Source organism: Ctenopharyngodon idella, chromosome 19, assembly GCF_019924925.1.
Source record: "Ctenopharyngodon idella isolate HZGC_01 chromosome 19, HZGC01, whole genome shotgun sequence".
Taxonomy (NCBI): Eukaryota; Metazoa; Chordata; class Actinopteri; order Cypriniformes; family Xenocyprididae; genus Ctenopharyngodon; species Ctenopharyngodon idella.
The window spans coordinates 26,222,601-26,249,707 of record NC_067238.1 but is presented as its reverse complement, the minus strand read 5'-3'; the positions used below and the strand labels follow the sequence as shown (position 1 = coordinate 26,249,707).

General features: G+C 37.7%; 1 protein-coding gene across 2 annotated transcripts in view; it reads left to right on the top strand.

The window, feature by feature from the left end:
- The window catches only part of csmd2 (CUB and Sushi multiple domains 2), a 291,911-nt gene that overhangs the window by 86,899 nt on the left and 177,905 nt on the right, over positions 1-27,107 (top strand). For both annotated transcript variants that reach the window (XM_051873150.1, XM_051873151.1), the window contains exons 4-5: positions 1,252-1,446; positions 10,555-10,762. In XM_051873150.1, the coding sequence (XP_051729110.1) occupies positions 1,252-1,446; positions 10,555-10,762 (403 nt within the window). The remainder of the gene's footprint in view (positions 1-1,251; positions 1,447-10,554; positions 10,763-27,107) is intronic.

The window sequence follows — 27,107 nt, the reverse complement described above, 5'->3', positions numbered from 1 at the left end:
TAAAAAATGACAAAAGCAGTTTTAACTGATTATAATAAATTATACACTTAATAAAACTTCAAAATTACTTATATCTCTGTTTTTTTTTTTACTTTTAAAAACCTTATTCGTCAATGACCCAGATATTTTTAATGAAATCTGAGAAATTTCTGTCCCTCCATTGAGTCTATGCAACTACATTTTGATGCTTCAAAAAGTTTCATAAAGAGATTGTAAAACTAATCCATATGAACTGAGCAGTGTAGTCCAAATTTTCTGAAGAGACATGTTCACTTACACTACACTAATCTATCTATCTATCTATCTATCTATTAGTTCTATCGTTCCGTCTCTCTGTTTGTCAGTCGTTCTTTCTATCATTCTGTCTAATGTTCTAGAAATGAAAATGTTTTGACTATTTTTATTTTATTTCATTAAGCCTTCTGAGCTAAAGAACAAACGGTTCTGATGCTGTTATTGTCAGACTGGTGATTTGACATGTTTTTGAAGAGTTCCAACTTTGCAGATTTCGTTTCCCCAAAATGGCCGCCTAGAGAACTGACATGCCTGAGACTTTAAGGTGCTGTGTTGTCAATATATCTTGTATACATTGATGTAATGTAAAAGTTTTGAAACTTGACAAATGAGTTTTTATCAAAATGGTCAATCACAATGGTTTGTGATGTGTTGCATTACTGTAAATGGACTGAACATTACAGTATGTACAATTCAGTAATGCTTTGTATTATTCGCCATAATTTCCTAGCAATTTTCCACCATTTTAGGTATTACGACATTGCATTATAGATATATCACTTCATGCTATTACTGCAAATTGAAACCCTAATTCTGTATTGTAAACATGTTTAAAGATAAAAAAAATATGATAATAATAATTCAGGATGTGTATGCGCATACATACTGTTTAAAAGTTTGTGGTGGGTACTTTTTGAAAGAAGTCTCTTTGTCAATGAGACTTTGCTCACAATGCTCACAAAAGCTGCTTTTATTTGATGAAAATGCAGTAAAAACAGTAATGTGAAATATTATTTACAGTTTATTTATTAAATTATTACATATTTTAAAATGATTTGTTAAACATTTGTAAACTATTTTAAAATATTTCAGATGGAGGACATGAAGTTTAGATAATATAATTAAACAGTAGTATTTTTTTTTAACATGACAAATCTCAATGGATTTCTCTCTCAGGTAGTATGCTATATGCAAAAGAGTTTAAAACATTTTCTTTGTTTCATTCTCTCATTCTAGCCCTTCCAAGCTACACCTGTGGAAATCCAGGCCAGCTGCTCAACGGCATGCAGCAAGGCTCTACTTTCAACATCGGGGACAAGATCCGCTACAGCTGCAACCTGGGTTATGTGCTGGAGGGCCACACCGTGCTGTCCTGCCTGGCCACTTCTTCCGGCACCGCTGCCTGGGACTTCCCCCTGCCGTACTGCCGAGGTGAGTCTGGGGGCTCCATATGGGCAAGGTGGGACTGAACCTCCTCAAGAGAGACTCAAGAAAAGGTTACCAAGCGTCTTTATCAGGGCTGACAGATATCCCAGCGTTTAGTAGCAGGTTGGCTGCACAGTTCTATTTTTCCTGGATGAGACGCAGTAGAGACCCCCGAGGTGATACCTGCCGACGTGTGAAAGCCGTGTTGTGTAAGACAGCGGGGTCACGTGGTAGCATGGTAGCTGTTGCCTGGGGGACAGGAATATCCAAATGCTCTCCGTCATGATACTCTGAAAACATGCTGACAGTTCGAGGCCAAATATTAACACGATGTGAGCCCCCATTGACATCTTAAGTCCAGTCAGTTTGACGCAAAGCACAGGCTCATAAATATGCATAAATGAACTCTGTATATGCATGCTTTTATTTTATGAGAGGCATATTCACATATTCATGACAGTCTCATAAAAACATGCACAGGTCTTGCAGTTAATAAAACAATGACAAAGTACTCCACTGATAATAGCATGTATAATGTATTAGACATATGCGAGTGCAATGCACAGTAGCTGCGGTCTCCAGATCGAGTGTGAGTGTGTTTTCGCAGGCCAGTATGAACCAGGGCCATCTGTGCCCGGGCTGGGGGACAGGAAGCCCACGTAAAGACACACATGCTCAGGAACGCAATGCCAGAAAGAGACCCCTTCTTGCCAATGCTTTCTCTTAATTTTAACAATAAAATATTTATGTAAATTTACTGTAAATATGCCATATTCACATGCAGAACTGTGCAGCATTTTTTATTACTTTTTTGAAGAAAGGTACAACGTGGTAATTTTATCATTTTATTTATTCTGGGTGTAACTTTGTGGTAACCATTTTATCTATTTCTATTTATTATGTTTTATTTGATTTTTAATGTTCTTTTTTAAGGGTAATTACGCTTAAGTTTTTTTTTTTTTTCACAACAGCATTTTAATGCCACATTAAATAAATAGAAAAAGTATGAGAGAATAAGGTCGTAATCTCTACAAGATTAAAGTTTATTTTTTATTATTTATTATTATTTATCATTTAATATACAATATTATTTTAAAGATTTTTCCTGTATTATCAAAACTTTGCAAATTTATTCTCTTAATGATATGATTTTTTTCCTCAAATCTTTTTTTATCATTATTTTCAGGGATGCACTGGTGCCACTTTTTCCAGAACGAGTCCGATTCTGATAACTTTCGTTTTTAGTACTTGCCGATACCAAGTACCAATGCCTGTGTTTTCATTGCATTTTCAATTTTTAAAAATATTGGGTAGAAAAACCAAAAGAATATGAATTAAATCAGTTGGCTTAGCAAATAGATATTTAATTCAGTTATTTCCATGCCTAATTATGATTGTTAAATGTATTGTAGAAGCTACTGTTACTTTCACTATTCATATTATTGCTCTATCATATTTTATCTTTAACTGTTTGTGTATTTAAGACATAACTGATCATGTTTCACAAGGATACATGCCTATGTGGGTATTTTGACATAATTTTGTGTGAATTTGTCCGTTCAAGCCTAAGAAGACATGAAAGAGAACTCTATTTAATAGGATATTTGCATGCTGTCTGAGATGCAGCTTTCTGGGCGCGCGCTTCGGATGTTTGCGCACAAAAAACTTCTTGAAGGCATCATGCGATTACTGTACCGCCTTCCTGTAATAATGTATGGAACCACTCATCATACATAAGTCATGTAACACTTCATGTTTTTACTTGCACATACGATTTAGTTTTAATCCAAATGACACGTGCTGAGTGAACGATCAGCAATCAAGAGTGTACAACAAAAGTTCTCTCTCGATCTCTCTCTTTACCGTCAGTTAAAGTTAGTAATATGCTCCTTGTTTTACTTTCTTTGCTATTGCCATATCCGACCGAACTAAAAACTTTCCAGTAATGTCTGTGGAAAAAGGATGCGATCAACAGGCTTGCACGTCTGTGCCTCTGCGCGCTCAATCCACTCAGCATTTCGTTCTATCCATTCTGCTCTCTGTTTGCTCTGTTGTCTGTATTTCTTTGTCAGAAGCACTGTACTGTACACTCTGCATGTTATCGGTTGTTGGTATCGGAGCATTTTAATGAGTACGAGTACACGAGCGGTATTGTGCATCCCTAATTATTTTAATGTGGCACTACGTTGCCAATCTATATTTCCAGTCGGGTTGGAAATCATATCTACTCTGTATCCTTTGTAATCCTTTATCTTTTATCTCTCTCCCATTTGAATGGTTGTCAGATGAATTAACCATGCGACCGACGCCAAACGGAGTTCTGGTCTGTACACATGTAGAGAAAACAGCAAATCAGAGGCCTTTGTAGCCGGCAGCAGACAGCCTCCTCTCTGGCTCTGATTATGGGTGGCCAGAAGGGTGGCAGGAGGTTGGGTCATTTCCCTTAAAGGAGTCGCACAGTGTCAGTAAGGCTCCAGAAGCCATCTCGCTTCTCTGTCCTCATTAGTGCTTGTCTTCTAGGCCTCTTCTTTTAAACACAACACTCAGACTCCAGTCTGCCTTATGTACCATTTCCTATAGAGCATATTATAAATATTTGATCTAATAAGCTTAGATGTCTACATTTATATACATTAATAATACCATCCCAAATGAATATATACATTCAGATCTCTGGCCTCTAAGCCTCTCCACACAGTCTGTATCCTCAGATCCCTCTCAACCCCCTCTTTTACTTTCGCTGTGAGAATACATTCAGTATTCTGCATTCAAAACATCAAAATGGTGGGCTGTTGGCATGCCAGCCTCCTCTATGGCACACTGAACAGGATGATTGTTCCAGAAGGAAGATAAGAGAAAACCGAAAAGTTGAAATTGCACGGACTGGTTGGATCTGTTCTTCCTCCAAAATCCTTTCCTTTCCCTCTTCTTTTGCCTGTTGTTGTTCTCTATCAGTGCTGGCTCTCGGGTCTCAGGGTGCCGCTGCACACCACTCACTGCTGTGTTACCATGGCAGCCGCAGAGCCCGAGGAAGGCAGTATGAAGAGACATGAAACACAAGCAGACCATCTTTTGTAGGGGCTTAGATCTTTATGCATCACACATCATCCGTTTATCCAAGCCAATTGAACAAGTCACTTTGACATAAAGGACTTCCTTGGGCAGTTCAGAGGTCTGCTTGAGCTTATTAAGAAAACTGATTGATTTAAACTAAAATTCTGTTACATATAGTAGCTGTCAGGAAATGGGAAAGCCTTACAAAAATGGGGGTGCTTTGATTGTTTTTTTGTTTTTTTTTAATAACTTGACACTGAATGATTGCCCTATACTCTAGTTTATTAGGGCCCGAGCACCGATGGTGTGAGGACCTTATTGTAATTGCTCAGTCAATTCTTCTTCTTCTCTGAAATAAATTGCATTTTTGAGGGCCTAAACATGCTCTCAAACTCTGTGCTCGAGAAATCTGTGCACACTCGTCAGAAGTGGTGAAAATATACATCTGATATGGATTTCTGAATTAGGTGTGGCAAAATGGCTCCATGGCGCCACCTACAAAATTCGCACTAAGCACCCTTTGCGCTATGTTTCACGTACAGGTATGCAACTCGGCAAACACGTGTAACCTACAAAATACCTACAAAAAAGCCCCTGGGTGCAAAATCTGAAAACCCAACAGATATTTAGAATTTTCTCTGCAAAATTTTAGCAGTTTTTGCCATTTCCAGATGTTGTACTGTAACAAACTCCTCTTAGAGCTTTAATCAGATCAACATCATATTTGGTCAGTCTAATCTAAAGGCCTTTGTGATGTTAAATTGAGAAGATCTAAAGTTTTTGCTGAAGGGCGTGTCCGATGTTTTGCCATGAAACAGGAAGTTGTTGTAATTCGGGCATACAATGTCTGATCTGCCCCAAACTTCACATGTTTTATTAGGAATCCCGGCCTGAAGACATCTACATGGCAAAATTCAGTGACAGTCATAGCGCCACCTGTGGGTAACAGGAAATGGCATGTTTTAAACTGTGATTAACTCCCCATAGAGATTTAACCAGAACCTCATCATACATGGTCAGTCTAATCTTAAGGCATTAGCGACATTAAATTGCAAAGATCTTGAGTTTTCGCTGAAGGGCGTGTCCGTGGTGGACTGACAAAGTCTGATGTTTTGCCATGAAAGAGGAAGTTGTTGTAACTCGGGTATACAGTGTCCGATCTGCCCCAAACTTCATATGTGTGATAAGAGTCCTGGCCTAAAGACATCTTCAAGCAAATATTCAGTTAGTCATACGCCACCTGCTGGCAAGAGGAAATGGCATGCTTTACACTGTAATTCACTCCTTGAAACATATTTAAATATGCCATGAAGTACCAACGTTAAATCATGCAACACTTGGCTAAGTGCTAATGTATGCAATTGACGCTACAAAACAGGAAGTTGTTGTAACTCGGGCATACAATGTCTGATCTGCTCCAAACTTCACATGTTTGATAATAGTCCTGGCCTAAAGACATCTACATGACAATATTCAGTAATAGTCAAAATGCCAGCAGGAAGTGTGGCACGTCAAGATGACTGCCATATTTCTCCTGTATTTACTCAATTAGATACATGTCACCCACTATTCACTGTTTTCCTAAGGCCAACGTGTGACGGTGGCCCCAGGTGCGAGGGCCCTTTTATCGCTGCTTGCAGCTTTAATTGTACATTATACTTCAAGGTATTACCATAGAATGAAATTGGCTTTGCTATGGAAATACCAACAGGTTGTTATGCTGGTCTTTTTTGATACTGCTCAGGGATGGACCCTTCTCACATTTCTGAGGTTCTTACAATCGAAAGTTATCATAGTTGGGTATACTTCTGTAGTGATGAACGGGAGATTTTGCTAAAATAGCAAAAGGGGGAAAAAAAAAAAAAAAAAAAATCAGTGATAGCATTTCCATGACTTTCCAAACGAGGTAACAAAAATAATGATTACGGCTGGCAGAAGAGAGAAAAATGACCAATTTACTGTTATTCCCTCAGCCGTTGTATAAGAAAGTCTCTTGCAGCAGTGTTATTTTTTTATTTATTTATTTTTTTTATTGTAAATGAACTGCTATATGTTCAAATGTTTGAGGTCAGTAAAATTTTTTTAAAGTTTAGTTTTAAAGTTGTTTTTGAAAGAAATCTCTTATGTTCAAGGGTTCATTTAAAACAGTACTATTGTAAAATATTAAAAATTTTAAATAACTGTTTTCTATTTGAATATATTTTAAAATGTAATTTATTCCTGTGATGCCAAAGCTGCATTTTCAGCATCATTACGTCTTTAGTGTCACATGATCTTTCAGAAATCATTCTAATATGCTAATTTGGTGCTCAAATTATAATTATTATTATTATTATCATTTTTGAAAACAGTTGTGCTGCATGATATTTTTGCAGAATAGTAATAATTCTGCAGAATAGAAAGTTCAAAACAACAGCATTTATTTGAAAAAGAAATCTTTTTTTATCATTATAAATGCCTTCACTGTCACTCTTGATCAATTTATTGTGTCCTTGCTGAATAAAAGTATCAACCTCTTAAAAAATGACTGACCCCAAACTTTTGAACGGAAGTGAATTGTGATTGGTAGTCTTTCTTACATCTATTTGCATAATGTATTGTGAATGGTCTTGTGTTCCTTGGATATATGTAATCATTTATTACACTGTAACACTATTCATTTGCCTTTTCTGCAAGTGCATGAAGCAAAAATCTAGTTTTGCTTTTAGGTTTTTGCAAATACTAAATTATTTTTCACAAAGCCTTTTATAAATATTAGAAGTTTAGACATGAAGTCACAAAGTCTCAACAAGATCAAACGACCAAACTTAGAGGCAGAGCTGAGGCCAGTGATCGGCATGTTCTACTGAAGTGTGAAGGAAACTCTCGGCTGGAATACCAATAGCCGGTCCTCCCTCCGAACCCTCCCTCCCCTGCCTCCATTGCGCTTTTTTTCCCTCTCCATTCCTCTGTTACAGAACTCTCAGAGGCTTCTCCTCACATATGCTCTGTGTCTCTCCGGGGAAATGTAAGAGTGACGGATCCGACAGAAGACTGACAGGGCCCAGGTCCTCCCGCCGTTTTCCACTCACAGAAAAGAAATCATGCGATTAGCCAGTCACCACTAATGAATCCCATGCTGGCCTGTCAGAGAAGAACTCATCACCCAGCAGTGACAAGCAGGCTCCTTCACCTGTGTGAGGCATATACACACACACTCTGCACTCTCTCTGACATAGTTTGTTTATTTGCTTGGTGAGAGAGAATTTTGCTTGCTAGGTAGGTGTGATGACTCACTTTTTCTCTCACGTTGTCTTTCCCTCTTCAAACTCACACATGAACGCCAACTCAAACGCCTTCTAAACAAATCTCCCATCACTCTCTTTCCCCCTCAACCCTTCTTTTACCCCAGAGAGGCTTCTAGTTATCATTATGAGTCACTCACTCGCTCACACAGAGGCTCTTTGCTCCTTTACTTGCCTGGAAGGCAACATATCCACTTGGCATGCACCCATAATTCAGAATTCTTCTGTAGCTATCAAACTAGAGGCTTTACAGAGCAGGGATGTCTTTGCATGCCACATTTTTACCGTAAGTGTGATGAATGACCTGCTTTTTTCTACACACAATGGAGGACAAAGACCATATTTAAAAATAAATAAAGAGAATTTTAGTATTATATAATAATGTTTGTATGTATATACAGTATATGTAAGGGATAATCCACGGTTAGCTGTTCATTAAACGATTTTAATGCACGACGTGGAGGTGAAGAACAACAGCTAGCTGTGGATTATCTCGCTTATACCATGGTCATTTGCCAGTATTGTGAACTTAAAGCGAAATATTAAAGCAATAATTGACTGGAAGGGTAAAATGACGGTTATTTTCATCAGTTATGGCTTGTTAGATCTAGCATCCCGCCCACTTTGAATCAGACACAAAGATAAAGTAGTGCGTAAGATTACATTTATTTGAATGAATGAATTATAGCATTTATTTGAATTCATTATCGAGAGAGAGCGAGAGACGAATTACCTGTCTGTTCAGAGTCTCTCTCTACTAACCTGGCCTGGAGATCACCAAATGGGGGGTGGGAACTCCAAAACGGGGTGGGAGCTCCAAAATAGGGCGTGGTTTCTTCCCATTGGCACATGAAACGCATGCGCGATATTTTCCCCCAATCTAGTTCAGCGCAAACTCCGCCCCACAGCCGATTCTACAGTGCTGCTTTCCTACACAATGCTACAACAAATGCTAACCCCTAAACCTACCCTACACCTAACCCTAACCTACATGGCAGGATTTGCGCTGAATAGCATGGTAAAGAAATTTGCATTTCATGAGATAAGCAGCTAATAAATTGATGCGATATGAGATCGGCGAGCCGGGCAATTCCGTAACTCCTCAACCGGACCTCAGCGGACAATGGGAACTTTTTTAGTTGCCTACCCCCTCCTACTCTGTGAATTTCGAGCCCCGGGAAGCCCCCCGTTGCTTAGAACAAAATGATGACAATTGGCTGAAGCCGTGTTTTCACTGCTATACGGTAGGGGGGGCACTGCATCTTCTGAAAGAGTGCTGAATCTCTCCTGAACAAAACACAGGCGAAGAAGAAGCAGAAACAAGCAATAGCATATGTAAGCAGATACCTATCTAAAATAACGTGATCATCAACATTAAACAGAATATAAATCAAAACTTTGAATGAAAATGTCGACCCGGCATGAGGTATAGGACTGTGCAAGATTTGGGGGTGTTGATGGACCCCCCCCCAATAAAACTTTTATGAAACTTTTATGAAACTTTTATGAAAATGATCAAAAATGCTGGCGCTGGCTGGCAACTTTTTTCAAAAACGCTGGAGGGGGAATCGTCACTGTGATTTTGCCAAGTAAGACATGTTCCTGGATCAACATATTTTGTTGATCCTGGAACAACATTCTTGTCTGAAAATTTAGTCATAACCCTATTCCTACCCCTAAACCTATCCCTACCCATAATTTATCCCTAAAATCAGGGAAATGATAGGTGAATAACACTGATGTAGAAGCACCTAACCCTGGTTGTAAGCCTAAACTTGACATAAACTGTAAACTTTTCCCTCAAATCTGATTGGTTGATTGGAATGTTGTTCCAGGATCAAGGATCAACGAAGATGTTGATCCAGGAACATGTTGTACTTGGTAAAATCACGTTCACCGCTTGGTTAAAAACAACAAAGCTGTGAGTTGAATTACTTCAAAACCACCAATGATATCCCCTCGTTGCTGACAAATATAATGTAGTGATTCAGTTATATATGATTATTTTTTTTTTTTTAACCAAAACTCACCCTGGATATCTTGCAGCCCCTGATTACCTGCACAAGCTCTCGATTTTTCCAACTTACCAGCTACAAAACAGCTTTTAAATTCAGCCTGGTTGTCCTTACAGTTTTTTATGCATTTTCTGTACTTCGTGCTAGAGACAATGCCTCTTTAGGTCGTGTTATGGAATAGAATTTTTGAAAAGGAGGTCAGGTATCCAGACTCAACTTTTCTCCATGTCAAAAAAGTTTTGATTTCTTACTTTTCTCAGGGGAGGGATGCATAGGAAAAAACAGGGGGAGGGAAGTCAGTGGATCTGTTGCTTTGCCTTCACCCTCAGTTGGCTCGGCTCTTTTTCCTCACCTCACGGACTCGCTGTCAGGAAGAAAGACTGAGCATCAAGAGAGCAAAAATAGAGACATTGCATTTGATTCAGTAAGGAAAGTTGGGAGAGCCAGGGGGCTCAATTACCACAGCAGCCTTTAAGTGCCTATTTATTATATAATCGTCTCCTTAACACACTTTTAAGGAGTAGAATAGGTTTTGACTAGAAATAATTAACAAAATTTTACATAGATCTCAATTAATTACACCCATGTTGCAGTGTGTTGCATCACTGGCCTGCGAGTGTTGCCCGAAACCTCAAGACCCCCACTGTGTGTCACGGCATCTTGTCGTTTTCCTATTTCCAGCCATTTCTCCACCAGAAGATCAAGGAAATTGATTTAATCCAAGTTAAACTTGTCTATATTTGTGTGTTATCTCTTCACAGCGGATGATGGCTGTGGCGGCACACTGCGGGGTCAAAGCGGTGTCATCACTAGTCCAAATTACCCCCAGGAGTACAACAACAACGCAGACTGCACCTGGACAGTGCTAGCCGAACCAGGTGACACCATCGCCCTGGTCTTCTCCGACTTTCAATTGGAAGAAGACTACGATGTTCTGGAGATAACCGGCACAGAAGGATCCTCTCAGTGGTGAGTGCCCTAATGTTTAGTTTTTTCAGGCGTCTCTGGGAAAACCGAAGAATACCGCTCGTTGCGTGCACCGCTAAGCAGCGAGAGCGCTTGTTGTGGTGCTGTTGGCAGCGGGTAGGTGTTTTACGAGAGAGAGGAAGCCAGGAGAACCACAGTCATGAAACATCTCAGCACTTGTTCAATGGAACAGAACCAAATCACAGCTTGATTCAATTATTCAGCACATAATGCGCACAGAGCTTGGACCAAATAGAGGGGATAAAAACGTTGCAGTCCATCGCAAACCTTGTCTGGGGAGCACCGGAGTACTGTTCATTTATGAAAATGGTTTTATGGGCCTCTTAGCCTCCACGTTCACACAATTTCCTTTTCACACCCATTAAGTACTGTAACAGGCTCTCAGAAACTCTTATTGGATTGGGACAGGGACGTTTTTCTATCAGGCTGTGGACCTAAATGTGACACTGTAATGACAGAAGATTAGGGTTGAATTTAAAGGATGGTGATGCGTAATATGCTAGAATATTTTCTCCTATCCCATCTTAATATGTAGAGAAGGATGTTATTTTAGGTTGACTCTATTGGTACAGAAATTATACACTTAACCTTTGGTCTGTTGATGAGTCTGTATGATACATTCAATTCCATGTTATTGTATGTTTTTTTCTAATCAGCTGTTGTAGTGGGGCTTTGCTGACTTAATATATTTTTTTTAATTTAATATGTTAATTGGATTTGCACTAGGTTTAATACAGTTCTATTAGTCCAAAAATAGCTAAAGCAAACTTGTTGTTTTCAGTAGAGAAACCTATTTAAAAATGTTGGTACCGCTTTATAATAAGGTTTTATTCATTAACTATAATGCATTTGGTATCGCAAACTTTTTTACTCAACTCAGCTTTATTTATATAGCACCAATAAAAACAACAGTTTACAGCTATTTTTAATCTAGGTTAATGTTAATTTATAAATATACTATTAATCATTGTTAATTCCTGTTTTTTCCATAATACATTAGCATTTCTTGAAATGTTAAAAGCAAATTAAAATTGTATATGTAAAAAATAACATGATCCTAGATTAATAAATGCTGTAAAATTGCATTTTATTGATCTTATTGTAACTAATTCATCCATGCATAAGTTTCTTTCTTTCTTTCTTTCTTATACAAGTTATAACTTCTTCCTGAGTCTTTCCATCAGTGTCCGACTCCGGTTTAAACAATGTAAGGCTGAACACCATTACTTACAATCGTCATTTTGGATGCATGATATTCTCCAGCTTTCAGCATTCTCCGTTTTTGTTGTGCCTCCGAAGTGCGAGCTGTTAAAGCTCCGCCCTCTTCTGGAAAAGGGGCTGGGAGCAGCAGCTCATTTGCATTTAAAGACAGACAGACACACACACACACACACACACACACACACACACACAATAAAAAAAACAAAAAACAAAACAGCCAAATAGGGGCAAATTTGACAAGTTATAATAAATTATCTGTGGGGTATTTTGAGCTGTAACTTCACAGACACATTCTGGGGACACCAGAGACTTATATTACGTCTTGTTAAAGGGGCATTATAGGTCCCCTTTAACAAATTGAACCTCATGATAAAGTGTTACCAAAATGTCACACATTTTTGATGTTTTTGTAGACTGTTATACACAGCTTTGAAATAATTTAAGTTGACAGTATTTTCCCAATAAAATAAAGACTAATTGGACCACCATGAAAACGTTAGGGACTTTGAGACTATAGATTCTGAACAGTGAGCCACATAAGTGGCATGTAAATTAAAACCTTATGTCTGTAGACCAATTCGAGTAGCCCATTTACTGTGGTGCCAAGAGCCTCCCTGCTGCTGGGGTCCAGCCCTATACATGTGTAGGCCTTATTGAGCAGTGACACCCTGCACTGAAGTCGTGAAGCATAGACGCGTGTCTGCCTCTTCGACACGCTCTCTAAGGGTCAACGGAGAGTGCTGAAAGAAGGTTGTTTCTGGCCAGAGGAGGCAATCGATAGACCCCACTTTTCTCTGTCCCCTTTCTGCCACCATGCATGGGGTCACTGCTGAGCCCTTAATTAAACAGGCAATTAACAGAGGGTGAGGAGTGAGCAGACGGAGAGAGACGAGATGGTGTCGTTCGACCTTGGCATGTTCTAGAAGCCTTAGGGAGAGTAAATAAAGCAGGAACGAACGACCAGAACTTCATGGGCAATTAACCAATGAAAATGCCCAAAAATGAACAAAAGAAGAATCAAACACAGTCAGAGCGGCCAATTGCTGCACAGCACATGGCAGAAAGCCAGGTTAGTTTGGTCTTTGTGGGATTGTATGAGTTGTTCTGATTATCCAAGGCTGGATTACTGTTTTTTTTGTTTAAACGCTGGAGAAGTAGAGCCCTATGATTTCCGTGAAACGCAGACAGAATTGCAGAATCCAGTCATAAAAATGGAAGACAGAAACTCAAAAGTCTTCACCTACAACCAACCAAAATAAAAGTTTGGTTTAACTTGAAGAATTTATTATTAGAATGTAGTTCTCAAATAGTAACAACAACAATAATACAGTTTATTATTAAACATTATTTTTAAGGAATATCATAATTGTCCCTGTTTTAATTTAAGCTGTAAACTGCTGTGTAGCACTTAAAATTGAAGGAATTGATGAAATTTTGTTTCATTGCATCTTAAAAGGTTACATTGTTAAAGTTTTACACATTTATTTGATTATCACCATTTTTGATAATAAGTTCAGAAAAAAATCCAGAAAAACTAAAGTGCCCCCAGTTATGATTTTTTCGAATATTACCTTTCTTGAATGAATAAATAAATAAATAAAACATTTAATAGGGCACTATTATTGTAAAAAATAAATAAAATAAATAAATGAAAAAATAAATAAATTATTGACCTGTTAAAGTTTTATGAATTAAATTAATTTTGGATATCCTTTCTAATTATTACAATTTAATTAAACCATTCAAATGGAATACAGAAAAATTAAAATGGAAAACACAAAATTTGGGAGAAAAACAAAACAGATTTTAGAGAACTCTAGAGAAATTATTGTTGGTGTTTATTTGCTAACGTTTACCTGCATGTTTCTGAGATTTGTAGTTGGCAGTCTGGATATGCCTGAGTAGGATGATTTACAAGTGTGGATGTGTAGATGTAAAGAACACCTTACATACAGGGGTCTCGCATATGAAGTGGTCATCATTGTAGACACGCTGCCGGAAGGAGGAAAGTCAGAGGCTGTGTGCAAAAATCAATATGCAAGTGATCAGGAAGAAAAACAGTGCTGCTCCATGTCAGGACCTGTTTCTATCACCCTGAGCATTTGATTGGCATGAGACGTGTCTGTGTGCTGTGCAGGGCCCAGCAAACAACACTGGACACTCAGTCATCTGCCTGCCTATATTGAGTAGGGCAGCAGGGTAACCCATGAATCACTCCAAAGAGACCCTCGTTCCCTCTTTATCTCCTTTAGCACAGATCCACTGAGCGGCAGAACGCTACTATATCAACATGGAGATCCTATTCAGTTAAACAAGTTATCGACACCACTAGAAGCAGATGAATACACATGATATGAGCTTGTCTAGTTTCAGTTTTTTTAACTTGTTAAAGAATACTGTCATAGACATGACTTGGTGGGATAGTACACATATTCTGAGACATTGGACAGCTGTGCTTAAAGTCAGCAGGAAATCAAAATTGAGAATTCTTATTTTTTATGGAATATTGCAGTATTTATTATAAATTATTTATCCGTGCACGTCTATATATTGCTGTTGGTATTTAGGTTTAATTTATTTTTATTTCTGTTACTTCTGTTTTTATTTATTTCCAGTTAATAATTTTAGTGCTTAAACTTATTTCAGTTGTTTGCAAGACAACATTTTTAATTATCGTTTGTATTTATATTTTATTTTATTTTATTTTATTTCAGCTTTATTTCAATGAACAGAAATGTTTTTATTAGTTTTACTTTTAAGTAACGATAATAACCCTGACTGGCATGAGGGTGGGACAACCTGTCACCCACATGAGATAACCATAATCATCCAATCAATTCTCAATGGACAAAATCAAGTCCCACCCCCACTTTTTTTTTTCTTGTTTGAAAAAAAAAAAAAAAAAAAAAAGTTGCTTCACTTGGATATACATCACATTAGAGAACAAAAGACTATTGCAACTTCCGTTTCATGCCAACTTTAAGTGCAGTTCATTATTATTATTATTATTATTAGGAATTCCTTTGACATTCCAATCCATCCTAAAGGTGTTCTGGGCTTTGTTCAGACCATTTAATTAATTTCATATACATGAGACTCAGAAATCATTTCTGTATGGATGTTGTTTTGTGCACAGGGGCACTGGCATGCTGGGATAGAAATGGCCCTTCCTGAACTGCTGCCACATAGCTAAAATCATGCAGTCCTTTAAAAATGTCACTGTATGCTGTAGCATTAAGAATTGTCTTTGCTGGAATTAAGTTGCCTTGCCAGTTAATTAGAAGAGGATGTCCGCATACTTTTGGCCATGCAGTGTATATTTAATGGACTTAATGGAAGATTTACGTTTTAGCACAATGTGGTTTCCTACCCACACCCATTTTTTTTTTTTTTCCCTCAGATATTGAATATATCAGAGATCTGTAGTTGTTTGGTTTTTGCAGATCTGAGGCAGTCAATCCTTTGGATAACCTCTCCCTGATCTCTTGTTACTCAGCAGGGTAGAGAGCAAAGAACATGCCGATATACCCTGGGCACCTCAAAGCTGCTATAAGGATTTTTTTTTTTTTTGTTATTTATGCATCTAAACAATGCTTTATTTCTCTCTCTTTCTCTAACTCACCAGAGTCTCTATCTCTACATCTCCACAGAGACTGACTGATGTTCAATAACTACTTGCGCTATTGATTACCTGTTTCTTCTCAACTGTGAGAGAGACTGGTATTTATAGAAAGCACTGGATTTTTGGGATGGATCCATGCCTCAAAAGGTCATTCTGCAACCTGCTTTTTTTTCTTTTACTTTTTGAGAATGCAGTGTTGTCAGTGCTTTTAATTCGTAATTTCTGATGCCTTATAATATAAGAGCAATTACATTTTATCAAGCATATCGATAGCTTTTTAAATCGTAGATTGTCCCAAATATTTGCTGACTTTATGCATGCTGCTGTTTTTGCTTTTGTCATTGTTGCTAATAAGAACTAATTTTTGTTGTCAAAGTTGATATTGTGGCTTAATATATGGTCAGACACTTGCATGTGTCATTGTATTATACAGGGTTTTTGACTAGCGGATGTCAGACAAGTGTGTGTGTGTATACTGTTTCTTGAGTAAAGAAAATGTTGTACATATTCAAACAACCAGTATTTTATTTAACTCTTGCATATTATGTGCAGCGCTACAATCACGATTGAGGCGAGGTGGAATTATGAGGTTTTACCCACAGTTCGAGGAACCAATGGAATTGACCGTTCGCAAAGACACGCCCCCTTTAGTTACTGTTGCTATGTCCAACAAGCCAAACCACTCTCATGCCACACATCATGTTCTCACGCAGTGAAAAATACATCGCTGAGCAAAGAGGACACTGACAACATGTCAACAGACACGACAGAGCAGGTTACTTTTGATATGAAGTTTTGTAATTTTTAAAGAAATTTAAACAATAATTATCGTTTTGTGGCTCTTTAATGTGTCGTGACAGATCAAGCAGCTCGTGAACCGATCATCTCTTCCTACCAGTTAATTTATAGCATCAAATAAACATGAATGAACATCAGAAGGTATGTTGTTTCAACCACAGAAGGACGTCAGTACACACCAAGTCCACCGACGTTAATCTACTAACTCCCCTGACTGCTTTGTCGGACAAAGCGGCAGATTTGGCCTTATGATTGGTTAGATCGCCTGTTAATCAAACTCCCGGCGACGGGTCAATTACGAGGTTTAGTCACAAGCTCTTTTAAATACTTTTCATTGGTAAAATATTTGAATGAAATGGAATCTGTAGGCAATTTATTTGTTGAATATTTGACAATTACTCAATATATAAACATGGTTTCCAAATATATATAAAACAGCACAATTGTTTTTAACAGTGATAATAATAAAATGTTTTCTGAGCGGAAAATCAGGATCATGTGACACTGAATAATGGAGTAATGATTCTGAAAACAATTACAGTAAATTACATTTTAAAATATATTAAAATAGAAAACAGTTATTTTTAATGTTAATAATATTTCACAAAATTACTGTTTTTACTATATTTTGTAATATCCAACCTTAACTTTTGAACTGTAAAATAAATTTTTACTTGATTTTACTAAGATTGGTCTAGTTTCTGGTTTTAGAGAGGTTTTTATCAGCTGGGCAAGCTAGGATACCAGATGGACGACTAGCCAAACCAGATGAAGACCAGCTTGGCAAACCACCTCATACTTTTTTAAGCTCTTGTAGGTTATGCTGAATCATTTAGTGCTTTTAGTAGACGTGTAGAACATGGCTTCATTCAGTCCTCTTTCATCTCTTAAAAATCTCTCTCCTCTCTTAAGCGCTACTCTCGTGATGGCGCCTTTTTTGGTTGCTGACGTACAGTACATCTTCATTTTTAAGGTCTCCTTGCCTGTGTTTTAACCTTCTCAGCATTTGTTTTTAGCCTGTCTCAGTCTCTTCGTGATGGAGACCAGGATGTTCCAATCCCAGGTCCTCAAGGAGAATCTGTCTCTCTGCCGACTGCCATTCACAAAACCCTGTGCGATTCTAGCAATAGCGCACTGTTCATTTAAGTACGGACAGAGAGACTGGTTTCGCGCATTTTGTTTTGCACATTTGGCTGGCAGCAGCATAGGTTCAAGCAATTGCCCGCTTGCTTTCCTGTCGCGCTCTCTTTAGATTACAGTCTGCATTCGTGTGACTGACAGAGGATTTGTCATCTACGTGCCTCTCCATTTTTGCCTGGTTTAAAGGGATGAGGTGGTTCTTGGCAAAAAATAAAAATAAACACTGAACAAGAAAGCATTGTAAATTATTTTTACAATTTAATTTCTTTATTTATCCAGGGAAACACTTATACCTCGGCTCATTGGTGGAGGAATGAAGCTTGGCTTCAGTTTTTTGGTGCGTGTTTGAGTTAAACATGACGGCTGATCGGCACTCGAGTCACGCAGATCCCTGCAGAGACAATTCCCTTCCTGTCAGTCTTTCCTCTGCAACCTCCCCCTCATTATTATTGAGATGCCATAAAACGTCAGGATGCAGGCAGGCTGTTCTAATTGTCAGATGAAAGTGTGCCATTCTGAAGCCGTTCATAATAAGTGCCATTTCTTATTTTATTTTTCTACTCGGCCCTCTGGTTAGCGTTTATAAAATGGTGCGAAACTCGGCCAGTACAAACACTGGGGACGGGTGGTGTTGTGCTTCTCATGGAAATCTGAAGGAGTGTTGCAAATGTTCAGTTCTCCATGGTTTAGACACATGCCACGGATAATTACATCAGACTGTAAAAGCAGGTCAGCGTCTTACTGTGGAGGGGGATATCAATACCATTTCTCTACTGGATGCCTTTCTCATTCCGCACTCTTCCTCATGCTGTGTTTTTTCTCTCTCTCTCTCTTTTATACGTTTCCCTCTCCCCCATCCTTTTGATTTTTCTTTCTGATTCAAGACAGCTAGAGTTCAAACAGAAGGAATTGTCTTTGGAAAGGGGGATTCAGATAGAGGTACAATTTGTTCCTATTTCACCCAGATCAAAATCAAATTTATATTTGTCACTGAATGTATTATTTACTAAAAAGGAAAAAAAAGAAAAAAAAAAGAAAAAAGAAAATCTGCATCATAACTAATGCACTGCTTTTTGTGGGTTGGTGTGTTCACCTAACAAATGCATTATGTCAGTGTTGTTCAAATCCATATGCTGTTATTTATTTATTTTTTCATGAAACATGAAAGGTGGATTTTTGACAAATCTTGGGGTCAGTAATATTTATTTATTTTTTTTTCTTTTAAAAGAAATTAATACTTTTATTCAGCAAGAACAAATTGAATTGACAAAAGCAACAGTAAAGGAATTTTTAAAGTTGCAAAATATGTTTTTTTTTTGTTTGGTTTTTTCCTCAAATAAGTGCTGTTCTTTTGTACTTTCTACAAATACTGAGGAAAAAAAAAAAAAAAAAAATGGTTTCCACAAAAATATGTAACTGTTTTAAACATAATAGTAATAATAATAAGAAATGTTTCCTGGACACCTAATCAGTGTATTTGAATTATTTCTGAAGGAACATGTGACATTGTAATGATGCTGAAAATTCAGCTTTGCCATTACAAGAAAAAGTTACATTTGAAAATAGAGAAAAATAGAAAACCATTATTTTAAACTCTTTTAATATATATATATTTTTAATCAAATAGATACACCTTTGGTTTGCATAAGAGACTTCTTTCTATTTGAAAGAAAAAAAAAAAAAAAAAACCTTTTGAACAGCAGTGTATTTTACCTTCCAGTGAACTCAAAATTGAAATCAGGTCAGTTCCTGAACAAAATGTAATTAAATGAATCTGTTGATTCACAAATTACAAATAAGACTCATTCGGGTTTACTGATGATCTAGCTGCAGCTGTTCATGACAGATATTACAATTCTGATAAGCTGATAATTGTTTTCATATTATGGCAAATTAAAATTTTAGCAATTATTAGAGGATGGCTAAGGTAATCTAAATGTAAAAATATTAGCATGCACAATTAAGTATACAATATAAACTGGCTTATTCAATATCGACTGACAAAATAAAAAGATAAATAAATAGCAGTGGTTCTATTATGAACACGACTCCTGAAGCATTACATATAAAAATGACATGTAACTATGGTCTTCTTCCAGAGGAAATGACAAAGAAGGGGCTGTCAAGATGATGGGAGCTGAGTGCATTGTCATTATGGTTTCTGGTTGTTTCTCAAGACTATACAACAACATCGTGCTGGGCTTCGTGACATTGCCGTTTCAATTATACCTCGAGATGTGCTATTCTGCATGTAAAGTATATCCTTCCCATCCTTGCAGAAAGAATACACACGTATACCCTCCATGAATAATACACAGGACCATATGTTCTGGAGGAGTATGTGCTAAGCATGCAGGCAGAGATCACTTGCAAACATATGTATCGTGGTTACTTTTTCTCTTTTTTTTCTAGCCGATGATCACCTGGGAGATAAGAACCTGCTATTTTTTGGACTGCAATGTTTAATAAGTAAATCCACACTACATCTTTGGTGCCCGGACAGATTTCTGCTTGTGTAAATGCCTCAGAGGCGCAGATCTCCTTCTCACCCTCTTCATGTTTCCACCATGTCTTTGCTGAAGCAGCAGAATTAAACTGAAACTATGTTTTGGCTTCCCATCAAGGACAGTGTGAAATCAATAGCTGTCTCTTTTAGTCCGCCTGATGCACTTATCAAAATCTCTTCTTTTTCACGAGTCATGTTTTATTTAGGCATGTGTTGGTCTAATGTCTCCATTCGAATTTAGCCATCCATCAAAACTGCACAGATGACCGACGCTTAGCTGGTGTTTCACAATATCAGATTGTTTACACACATCGGCATGTAAAAGTATCACTCTCACTCTTCTGTCCAGCAGACGCCCATCTGAAATCAAAATAGACAGGAGCAGCTGAGAAAAGCGGTCAGCAAACCCGCACGTTTAGTTGCTTCCTATCAGTGTCATGACCTAAATCAGCATTTTTTCCCCTCTCTGAATGTTACAAGAGATTTTAACGGGAGGGCTAAATGACATAGTGGTACATATGAATGAGGTGTGGAAGCCTATAAATATGTTTTAGGGCACTCTCTGTGGGACGGGTGGGTGTGAACCCATTGATTCTAGCCTGACGCACTGTAAATTGACCCCTTCTAGGTCCCTGCTTGGCATTTGGCCCACATCGGAGAACTGCAAGGAGATGGACCAATAACTATGAGCGTTTTCGTAAGCATGTTTGATGCCGTATAGCAGCTTTGTTCATTGTAATGATAGATGTGGACCATACAATGAGAGATTAAAGGTAATGGATTAGATCAGGCCCCATTCCTCACTGCTGATTACCCAGCACTCCTCTCATTTTTATACATGCCGGTCGACTGGGAATGGCTCCAATCTGCTCGCTGTGTTTCACAGGCATCACTAAAGCGCACACACTGTGTGACAGCACAATGAGCAGCTGCAGTAGTTCTTATTGCCTAAAGCACAAAAGTGAACAAGGTGTGTGGAAGTGTTGGCAAGTAGCTGTCTGATCACTTATTCTTTCTGACTAAAGATCATTAGCTCATTATAAAGTGAGGGAACCATGGGCCAGGTTGAATTGGACAAACGTCTCAACCTGAAACTGCAGTGTGTTGGGAACCAAAAAACAGTTCTTAAACCAGTCACACTAAAAAAATAAATAAATAAAAAATATATAGAAATAAATAATGAAAATAATTAATTTAAATTAAATAAAAATCATGAATAGGGTGACAGTTTCTAAATTATTATTATTATTTTTTTGTTGTTAGGAACATTTTAGAAATATTAATAAATTTATATATATATATATACACATTAAGGTGTGGTTTTCAGTCGGTGGAAATGCAGACTGTTATGTCCCAGAAGGCATCAGTCAAGAACCGGCTCTGATACCAGCACATTTCAGTGGAAAGGGGTCATCGTAGCTTATTGAGGGTATGCACGTGACGTCATCTTCGGCTGTTATGACTGCAGTTACCACTGAGTGGCAAAAAGACTGAATGGCAGCATTGGTTTTCAGCGTGAATGCCGCGAAAAACACACAAAACACATCCAAAACGGGAAAGAGCTTTGCGATTGACTGTACAGATAGATTTGACAAGAAATCTGAGGTATATTTTTGCAGACTGCTGAGAGCTACAGAAAGAAGAAGCAAATGGATCACTTTAATTCACAGAAACAACTGGACTCTAGGCAGAGAAACATGGATTTACAGTTATCATTTTGTGTCAAAATGTTGGATTTTGGGGTAAAATAATACCCTATATTTTGTAGTTATATATTGTATTAACAACTAAAATCAATTAAATATTTACCATCTTATATTCTGCATAAATGGTGTTTTTAAATAAACACTGACAAAAACTATACAAGTTTTAGGGCTGGACGATATGACAAAATATATAACATTGATATAAGTGATCACTCCGATTTAGACCTACCTATATTGTATTTATGTAAAGCGTTCACAGGCAGATTTGTTTGTCAGATGTATTTCCCAGGCGTCAAAATCGGGTACATATAAATGTCAGGAAACACGATTCCTGGCTGCATGTCAACATCCATGGATTAAGTTTCTTTGACAAGTTGTAAGAAACACTATCGAGCCAAACCTTTAGTGTAATCGTTTGTTTTACTCGCGTTTTCACAGTTTCCCCTATTATATCCAGTCATGCAGCAGGCTCTTTTGCCACTCAGTCCAGCTGAGAGAGCGTGTTCCGGCGGGAAAGTCAGTGCATACCCTCTATTCTGGACAAGAGCCACCTACTCAAACTCAAAGATGGTCATCTGACCGACATGTAAAACAACCAACCACCAAATGCGTACAATGTATCGTGCCAATGAGGCCAGTTCTCCGGGGCCCCTGACTGCCAGGGGCCTCCAGTTGAGATGCTCACTATGGCTAGAGAGAAATCACTGCAGATGTAAAATTGACATAGATAAACAAACAGCGCTTGAATGTGTGCCAGTGACTACTGGCACACTGTGAAATAAATGCACATGTTCCTGGCTCCTAATCAGCTTTGATGTTTTCTACCAGTCACAGTACATTCTTGTCTCTTTTGCAGCGTATTACTCAATATGTGTGTGTGTTCTTGTAATTGCAATTTTATATCTTTCAATTGTGACTATTTTTCTCATATTTCTGTGTTTAATTTCTTATTTCAACATCTCACAATTGTGACAACAGGGGACCTCCAAAAAGGCTGGTGCCCCAGGGTGCCTCCATAATCATTCATTGCCAGCCACATTTTTTGATATTTAGGATCAGATAAATCTGAACTCAATAATACTACAATAACAGACAAAGTTCAAAGAGGTAGTTAATATAATGTGCAGAGGATTAGTAGAAAAAGTTAGTGTTTTGTGGTTAGAATTTTTAAAGACATAATGCTGCAATATGTATTAATCCCGGAGCACACCGACGCTGACGAACTAGCGGTGACAAAAGCAGACTGCAGGGTTGGCTCACGTCGGCAGCGACTGGGTCCAAAGTTGCCCTGACACACCAAACTGACGCTCGACACTCGACGGCCAAGTAGCACGTTTGTTCTGCGCCTGCATTAGAACAAATGCCTTTCCGTACCAGCAGGTGGCAGTAGCTGAACAGCCAATCAGAATGATCAGATGGCCCGACTGACTGACGAGCTCCGACAGCGATTCAACATGTCGAATCGGCCGAAAAAAAAGTCGACGAGGACCAACTTCAGCCGACGGTGCGAAACACACTAAGAATACTTAGTCGGCCGACGAACAAAAACTGCCCGACGGCCAACCATCGGCTTGGTGTGTTCCGGTCTTTACAGTTCTGCTCAAGGATCTTATTTCTAGCATTTACTTACTCATTGCAAAACTTCCTTTGAAGTGCTTACTGTAACAACATTGTTCCTTAAGACTTTGTTTCCTCATGGATTGATCAAATCCAGTGCATTTTGACTCTTAGATGTTGCATGGCAGCTAGTCAAATTGAATCTGGTGATTTCAGCCAGATATAAATATCCTTTGAAGCTGAATTTTTATTACTGCACTTACACTGGTTAAATTAATAGCTCTGTCTGGTGTAATTTCCACATTCTTTAGTGAACATATACATATATTATATATATATATATTGTACCACATGACTTTCATTTAATCAAATTTTTACTTTATAATTTCCATTTTGGTTCAACTATATTAATTGGGCTACTTGATGTAGAAATTTATGCCGTAAAGATACACCTGTTACTGTAAATGAAATAATTATTCACGCTGTGTTCAGTAATTGCAGTAAGATCAATAAGATGTATTTTAATGGAAAATAATGATTGTCTCATTTGGGACGTGTGGACAGCAGATCTGCATCAGATGTGTTTTTCATACAGCATATAGACAGTAAAAGACAACAGATGAAAAAGAGCTTGCCTAATCTGTTGCATTGTTTTGAAAATCTGGCGTTCTGTTTCAGCATTGTGGATTTTCTTTTATTTGTTGAGTTTGTTTTGTGAAATATTGATGGGGGTGGCAGAGACAGCGAGCTGCACTCCTATTTTACAGCCTGCTTTAATGAAAGTGCTCTGCATTTCTTCAGCATTTTATTCGATGAAGCGCAATTATTCTTCGCACACCATATCCCGCCACTAATCTTCACACCGCATACACGCACACACAGACACATTAACATGATTAATTCATTTTCAGCCAAATAAGGCTATTTGCATAACACTCAACGACATCATGCAATGTGAATGTCTTTTATTTAACAGTTCTTCACACACTGTAGGTTTGGAGAGCACATGTTTAAAGGAATATTTCACCTGGCTGGACATGAAGATTTGTCATTATTTACTCACCCTCATGTCATTTTAAACCTGTGCGTTGTTTTTTCATTTTGTAATTTTAAATTTTCCATGAGCTCTTCATTTAAGAATATAAGTTTAAGGATTTACATGTTGCATATTTATGAGCTTTGAAAGCAAATTTGACAGTATATTTACTTATGTGTTGCTCCAATATGAAAAACATGTTTTATTGACAGGTGTGGAACCAGACAGTACACTAGTGGAAGAGACATAGAGTACTGTGCACTCTAAGCTTACACATAACCTCTTTCAAGTCCATCTCTTGAGTCGCTGTGCAGTGTTTATGAGTTTGATTTTCAAATAGACTCTGTGTTGTTCTCTCTGGCATGCATCAATACTTGTGTATATCAGCATGGCCCTGCATGTCTTTGTGTCATTGAGTTCCATCGGTCACGCCTCGACATCCTCATTCAGAAAGCAACGTTCCCTCCGAGTCAGCAAGCCACGCTGCACTGGCTGCACTCAAAATGGCTGACTCACGCTAAACAACACTAAAACACTATTCTATCTGCCCAGCACTTCTTATCAAAGCTTGGATTGGGGAAGTCTCTATCCTTACATGGTCCTTAAACTGGTAGAAAACATCAATCCTTACATGGCAAATGTATTTTGAAATTTAAGCTGTGGAAGAACATGCTACATGGATGGATCTATACCTGGCTTTTGGTTTGTTGCGCTAATTCATTATCTGTTCATTATGTTATAGAGTGGGTGTTCAGTTGGGGATTGCCGATTATTTAAGGTGTTAACCGCTACAGCACACTGAAAAGGGAGTGGGAGTATATGTAAAGGAACGATGTTTACTTGTCTCCGTGTCACCTGGACTGAGAAATTCTCGTTTATTTGTGAATGCCCAGTGCATTATGGGTGTTGAAGTTTTCCTACATATTTTTTGCAATAGGGAAGACAACAGCCTTTTTTCTTTGTTTTCCGTAGTCAGGCAGCACCGATTTTAGGCATTTTCAACTTTCTACTGCATAGACAGCCAAGTTTTGTTGAAAGCCCATTTTGTCAGCGGTGAAGTACCACTTCCTTAATAAAAAAAACTACAGACTGTACTGTTATACACAGAAGTACTAAACATGGTTAACTGTATGTTGCAGATATTAGAAATACAAGCATCCATGCTACCGGCTCTAGCTTGAGTTTAAAACGTAATGAACTAATAATTATACAGATCGTGAAACACTGGTGACAGTGCTGGCTTAATGCCAGAAACATTTTGTATTAAACATAAAGTCATGATACAAACTTACTTCATCAGTAACTTTATCTTGCACTTAGTGATGCTGCATGTGAGTGCAAACACTGCAAAACTCTGACAGTTTTATTGTTTCTATCGTATCTGTTTGAAAACCGTTTAGTGCTTTTTTTTTTTAATTATTATTTTTATTTTTTATTTTTTATTTTATGTAACAAGACATTAACAGTAGGTATGCTCCGATACTGTGCTTGTGTACTTGAACTTATTAAAATGCTCCGATAACAACAACCAATACCACACAACTTGTACAATACAGTGCCTGTGACAAAGAAACACCAACAACAGAACAAACAGAGAGTAGAATGGATATATTAGAGAAGGATGTCTATACAGTAAATGCATCAAATTAATTAATGAAATGGTAAACAAATTAAATATTTACACCTATATATCTGCTGTGCGCGAGCTGATATACAAAACCATAGAGTAGATTGAGTGCACAGTGGCACAGACGTGCAAGCTTTTTGACCGCATCCCTTTTTTGAAGTTTGTAGTTCGGTCAGATATCGCAAGAGCAAAGAAAGTAAAACGAGGAGCATATTACTAACTTTAACTGACGGTAAAGAGAGAGAGAGAGAATTTCTGTTGCATGCTCTTGATTTCTGATTGTTCACTCAGATCATTCGTCATTTGGATTAAAACTAAATCGTATGTTCAAGTAAAAACATGAAGTGTTACATGATTTATGTATGAGTGGTTCCATACATTATTACAGGAAGACCGTAGTCACATGACGGTTTCAAGAAGTTTTCTGTGCGCAAACATTCCAAGCATGCGCCCAGAAAGCTGCCTCTCGGACAGCGTGCGAATAGCCTATTAAATCGACTTCTCTTTCATGTCATGTTTCATGTGACATTTCTTGGGCTTGAATGGACAAATTTACACAAAATTATGTCAAAATGCCTGTATATAAGCAAGTATTCTTGTGAAACGTAGTCGGTTATGTCTTAAGTGAACGTAAACAGCTGAGAAAGAAAACGCATGTGTAATAGTATGTTGGATAAGTGCAGCTCTTAAAGTGACAGCAGTCTAATAAACCTGCTGTCTTTTCCCATGTTACTCAAACAACAGAAGACAGAGACTGCTCTTGACTGAAAGAATTTTATAACTTTAATAATAATTAATCTAGACTTATTTTATACAGTGAAGACAACGCAGTGTTATTTTACATTTGATTACTTTATTCAATTTCTGTACCTAAAAATTGTGATATTTCATTGGTATCTAAAAATTTGAACCGAATCCTTATTGTTGAGAACTGCTGGAGCAACTCTAAACTTTACTTAAGCTGTAACATTTACGTGCAGATGAAGTTCTTAATAAACTGTGCCAATGACAAGACGAACAAGTATAAGCTCAGACGAAAAGATTTAAAGTGGACGGAACAAAAAGAAAGGGAAAATAATAATAATAATAATAATAATAATGTTTTAAGTAAGCA